This window comes from Melozone crissalis, unplaced genomic scaffold (assembly GCF_028551555.1).
Source record: "Melozone crissalis strain CALT ecotype California unplaced genomic scaffold, PUWL_Pcris_2 ptg000120l_1, whole genome shotgun sequence".
Lineage (NCBI taxonomy): Eukaryota > Metazoa > Chordata > Aves > Passeriformes > Passerellidae > Melozone > Melozone crissalis.
The window spans coordinates 4,073,857-4,079,886 of record NW_026535896.1 but is presented as its reverse complement, the minus strand read 5'-3'; the positions used below and the strand labels follow the sequence as shown (position 1 = coordinate 4,079,886).

The following is a 6,030-nucleotide window of genomic DNA, read 5'->3' as shown; positions in this document are numbered from 1 at the left end:
GAAGATCTCAGTGCAGAGCATCCTTCCAGCCATGGGGTTTGAGACATAAAGAATGGTAATTTATCTTGTGCTGGTGGTTATTTTATTTGTTTATATATATAAATGTATCTATACAATTTTTTTAAATCCCTGTACTAGCATATTTTCCTCCTATCTAGGAGATGACATTTGCAGTCACTTTTTGCAAGAAATCACCTAGTAAAGGCAGCCTAAAATGAACCATGTGCTTGTTTCATCTTGCTTTCCAAGCTGAGGGGATTTATTTTCAATGGAAAACTGGAACATTTCATGAATGCCTGCTGCATGGCCATGTATCTTACAGTCCTTTAGGCTTTGCAGGTCTGAGACATGGATTTTTCTAAGCTATTATTACACACTCTATAATTTATCTGTCTTAAATTTAAGGATATCAGCTCAGTGAGGATTTTTATTTCACATTTATTTACTCTCTTAGCCTTTAAGTGAACATGAAAATTCTTAACAAAACCCCTCTTTAGTTCAAAGCTTCAGAAATGACATTTGTATTGTGTGCAATCAAGCCCTGGTGTTGCAAAAATTGCCAAAATCTCACATTCAGCACTCTTACTAGTCCTCCTTGGGGTGATGCCTTGCTCCAGAGGTGCATGACCTCAGCCTGGAGATTTCCCTGACTTCAATCACAGCAGGTCAAAGCCTTCAGGCTCTTGGAAAAGTCAGCTGACCAAAAGATGCCCTCCATCCCTATGGGAGCATACAGGGGAGCCCACAGGATGAAGTAATCTTGTCATGCTGAATTTCTGTGCTTTGTTTTGCTAAAAATCACTTCAAGCTGTGCCCATGTCTGAGCCAGAGATATTTGGGTATGGATGGAAGGCAGCCACCCCTGTGTGCTCAGCTTTCCTCCCAGCAGCACCATGGGGGCAACTCTTGTCCAAAACAAAATTATTTAATTTCATTTGTTTCTTCTGAGAAAGGGACTGTTCATGTGTTTGGAGCAGGAGTTTTGCACCCTCTTCACTCTTCATCGGAGCCGTTCAAGAAGGCAGCCTGGGAGCTGCTGTCACCCTTCTGCTGCCGGAGCCCCAGGCTGATGTAGGGCTCTCCGCTGCCTCTGTGGAGCCTCTGGAGACAGCTGCAGCACAGGAGCAATGAATCATTATTAGGAAAAACTCCTGCCTAATGCCACTCACCAGAACCTAAATTGCTATTGTTGGAGCATTGAGTGGTTTTTGTTCTGAATAAAGTCTATTTGATGGCATGGACTGAACTATCCATTCTGTAGCTTACACAGCATCCCTCAGAGCATCCCTTAAAGTGGGATAATCTTCTCATCCCCTTGGAAAAGCCAAACTGGGGGCTGGTAATGTCTTAGTTTTTGTACCTCTAAGAATTCAGTGACCTTCAACTGCTTTGAAGACCTTGCAAGGCAGAGGATGAAGTGTCAGGGGTCCTGGTAATGCTTTGATGTCTCTGTCAAACTAAAGTTTGACTTCAGCACTCATTGCAGAGGAAAATAAGCAGTGTGACTTCCAGGAGCACCTCTAGGGACTCAGTTGTTTGACTTCCCATTTACTGCCCACACCTCTTGTTGACACTTTTTTTTTTATTTTGCATTCTGTACACTCAACAAATACCGTGCCTTAAAACCTGCGGTAGCCTGGGGCTGCTTGTTCAGCTGAGATTTTGCACTGCAGGAAGGGCTGGGTTACACCTGTCTCACTACAGACACCCCGCCCTGCCTGCCTACCCCATCCCTGTCCCATCCCTGTCCCATCCCTGTCCCAGACCTGTCCCATCCCTGCCCCATCCCTGTCCCAGCCCTGTCCCAGCCCCGTCCCATCCCTGTCCCAGCCCTGTCCCATCCCTGTCCCAGCCCTGTCCCAGCCCTGTCCCAGCCCCTGTCCCATCCCTGTCCCAGCCCTGTCCCAGCCCCGTCCCATCCCTGTCCCAGCCCCGTCCCATCCCTGTCCCAGCCCTGTCCCAGCCCTGTCCCAGCCCCTGTCCCATCCCTGTCTCAGCCCTGTCCCACACCTCTCCCATCCCTGTCCCATCCCTGTCCCAGCCCTGTCCCACACCTCTCCCATCCCTGTCCCAGCCCTGTCCCAGACCTCTCCCAGCCCTTTCCCAGCCCTGTCCCAACCGTACCAGTAAGCGAGGCTGAAGTTCACGGCCAGGACGACCACAGCAGCTGCCCAGTGCCAGAAGAAGCACATCGTGAGGAACATGATGTTGCTGTGGTCATTCTCATCCCACACGGGACCTCCCCATGGCCGGAACAGCACAACACCGATCTGGGTGGAACAAGAAGTTGGTGGAACAACCACATTGGGAAAAAAATTATGGAATCCCAGAATGCCAGAATTGTTTGGGTTGGAAGGGACCTTAAATAACCTGTGCCAGAGCCTCATCACCCTCACAGAGTTACCTTTATTCATGTGGTGACTGAGGAACTTGAGCCCTGACCAGGATAGACGTTTTTGCTGAGAGTGAAGTTCATCCTTGCAATGAAGGGCCACACAAAGTAAGTCTGTGCCCAAGATATCTCTTTTTCTGTTCAATATCCAGAACAATTGTCCCTCAACATTCCAAACTCCAAGCCATCCTTTAAAAACTCCAGATTTTGTATTTTACAAGCTCAGCCCAGTTTCTTACCTCTGAACAAAGGCTGATTTGAGCAAGCACAGCCTTGAAAAAGAGAAGGGAAAGTGGTTTGGTTTTGGGGTGGTTATTTTGGTTGTTTTTTTGTTTGTTTATTTTTGGTTGGTTGGTTGGGTTTTGTTTCTTTTTTTGTTTGGGGTTTTTTTTTGATAGCTTAGTTTTGAGAGCAATTATCTCCAACTGATTTCTTTGCTTTTCCAACTCCTACCAAAGTAAGCAGCTGGCTGTATTTTAACTCTGTTTTATTGCTGGTGGAGTTTGTATCTTTTCACTAAACCAGAGGGAGGGCTGTAGGGAGCATTAGACACATTAAGCAATTAGTACTTGATTGTTAGGTACTGTAAAATGTTGCTCACTTGCTTTTTCTCTTCCCCCTGGAGAAGCAGTAAGCCAAAACAAACAGCTCTTGCAGCAGGAGCAGCCATCAGAAATGACCTGTGATAAGTAAATTTTCATTCTGCGTTATGAACTATTTATGAAGTGAGCCTGGCAAAATAATCCTTGGGAGATGTGTGATTGATATGTGATGTATAATTTGTTCCCCTCTTTTCTCTTTGCTTCATTGCTCTCGGGAGGCAGAACGGACCTGCCAGAACCACGTTCCCTGGACGATGGTCAAGAGGGCTCGGAACATCTCCAGGACAATGTTGTCACGCAGGAAAACCTCCAGCAGGATGCTTCCAGCCCCAGCAAAGATGGTGATGAGCAGCAGGGAGTGGATGTGCTGATCCAACATGGGGCGGTGAAGGACGTGGTAATAGAAGAGACAACCTGCCAAAACACGAGCCCTGCTTGGAGCAGCACTAACAACAGCAGCCATGGCCACTGAGCGGAGTAAATCACCTGCCTGGATGGCAAATTGAGACAGGCCATCATGGAAAGAGGGGACTCCACATAGCACCATCCCCTAGGCCTCCTGGCATCCCAGCATCCTGGGGCCAACCAGGGGCAGGAGGATCTGAACAATACAATGACCAAGGACAGGGTAGTTTTCTTCCCACATCTGTCAACTCTTCAGATGACCTTTCCCTTCTAGCCAGGCTTCTGCTATGTCTTTCCTTCTTATTGCTAAATTTAATCATTTTTTGGGAGCTGTAAATAATAGATTTCCTGGTCATGCATGCCAAAATGTGCATGTGGAGCTGCCCCTGCTGCTGCTGCCTCAAAAACTGCTGTGATCAGGAAAGGAAAATTAACAGGAGCTGTGCCTTCATTAAGGAGGATTCTATATAAACAAGACCTTCTTTTCCCATAGGAGAGTGTTGGAACTAGATGATCCTTAAGCTTCCTTCCAAACCAAGTCTTTATAAGATTCTATGATCCAAAAGGGGTCTGGAATCCTAGCTGGCAACTTGCAAGGCAGCCTGAGGACAGAATGATATTTGTGATGTGCTGAAGCTGAAATAAATCACTTCAAATTGCCACGTGCCATGCAAGGAGATGAGGCTAATGATGCCTGCAGTGCAATTAATAGCTCTCAGGGGAACATGGGGCAGGGGAACAGCCTGTGGATGGCAGAGGAATGCAGAGTTCACCAGCCCTTTATCATAACGAGGAACCTCATTCTGCTGCTTTGCACTGCAGTAGCTTCAGAAATCCCAAACCAGAACCTATCAATGACTGTATTTCTCATCTCATTCCATCCCAGCCTGTCACAATATATCCCCTACAATGTGTCCTATCTCCAGAGGCATCTGGAACCGTATCTCAGTCAGGCAAATTTTAGCTCTTTGACTTGGTGCCCAATATCCTTCCCCTAATTAAGCACCACCTTCTACAAACCTTCAACAAACACAGCCACGGCCAACATGAGGCGATCCAGACCCTGCGGCACCAGCTGGGAGAAGAAGGTGAAGACATCTACCACCCCGGAGAGGCCGTAGAAGAGGTACATGGTGGTGTGCTGCCAGTTCATCAGCTTCACCCAGTCGTGCTTCTCCCCGCTGTACAGGTACAGGTGGGGACCGTCGGGGACAAACTGCTCCGCCAGCATCCCTGCAGGACACCAAGAGCATGCAGTTTCTGGGGCTTCATTTGCAATGGTTGAGACTGCTCCTTGCTGCTGGGGGTTCTGAAGCAGGAACTGGTGAGTTTGCATTAGGGAGAAAAGACCGGATGGAAAAATCAGGCCTGTGCTTAATGGCAGCTCAGCTTTGGGAAGCGGTATGAGAATTGCTTTCCCACATCAAACTATACCAGAGATCACGTCAACATGGACGTCAAGGATGCATCCAGGCTGCCCAGGGGAATGCTGGAATCACCATACTCGCAAGTATTCAAAAATACGTGAATAGGGTGCTCAGGTTCATGGTTTAATGGTGGATGTGGCAGTGGTTAGTGGTTGGACTTAATGATCTAAGAAGTCTTTTCCAGCCTTAAAAATTCTCTGATCCTTCCACATCTGGACCAGTTTCTATGGAGTCAGGGCTCCTGTACAGTCATTAGTGCAGGCCAGGTGAATACTGACATAGCAAGTGAAATATAACCCTTACCTGTTAGAGAAAAGAAGATTTTGATTCCCCCTTCAATGGCATCCACACGCTGGAAACAGTAAGCCCTGTGGGATTTTTTATTTACTTTCAGGCTGAGATACTGCAGTGGGTATTTCACAGACCACCAGAGTCCAAAGAGCAGGAAGAAGCTGCCTGGAAGCGCGTGACCCTTAAAATTTGCCATCCTGTCAACCTCTTCTGACAACAAGGCAAAGAAAAACAATGTAATTATTCAATTTACACAAGTTATTTGGCATAACACTGGGAAAAAATAGGATTTCCCTTTCAGGGAGGACTGGAGTGGGCTTGACCAAGCACATGGGAATAGGAAGGAGCACAGGGAACCCCTGGGACCTCTCTGAGGTCCATGCCCCAAGATTAGGAAATGTCAAAAAAAGCCACAGTTGTTTCAAAAAAGCCCCAAATGTTCTGCAGTATCTGACACGTCCCAGCCTGAACCTTTAATTCCAAGGATCTCTCTCAGCAGTAGGTCCTGCTTTTCTTGCTCTTCTGAAAGTATTAGCATAAGGATCTGCTGCTGACCAGGGCTTTTCAGGACCAGGTAGGAGAGATAATACATAGGGAAAACAGGAATGTCTAGGAGTAAACAGCAGAGTGTTTCTTTAGCTTCATGAACAGCCACAGAAGTGGTGTGCTAAGTCCAAAATGTTTTAAATCTCTGGAATTATTTCAGGCCATGGAAGAGGTGAAAAAATCCTGCATCCATTCCACAAACCAAAGCACTTCATTAAAAATATACCTTCAAAAATACCCCAAAAGCTGCTGGAAACAAAACATTGTGGGTTTGGGCAAACAAATCAAGTTGCTCCCCGCATCCTGACCTGCTGACACTCCTTCTTCCCTCTCCTGAGCATCCCTAAACCAGGACTTGCACCAAGCT

General features: G+C 47.0%; 1 protein-coding gene across 1 annotated transcript; it reads right to left on the bottom strand.

Moving 5' to 3' along the window:
* Positions 1-457: 457 nt before the first annotated feature.
* Positions 458-5,319, bottom strand: LOC128948311 (transmembrane protein 45B-like). The gene is made up of 5 exons (XM_054292970.1): positions 5,130-5,319; positions 4,420-4,632; positions 3,224-3,408; positions 2,125-2,270; positions 458-1,111 (listed from the first exon to the last, which is right to left on the bottom strand). Exons 1-5 carry the CDS (start codon positions 5,311-5,313, stop codon positions 994-996), a joined length of 846 nt encoding a protein of 281 aa, XP_054148945.1. The 5' UTR covers positions 5,314-5,319; the 3' UTR covers positions 458-993.
* Between the last annotated feature and the right edge of the window lie 711 nt (positions 5,320-6,030).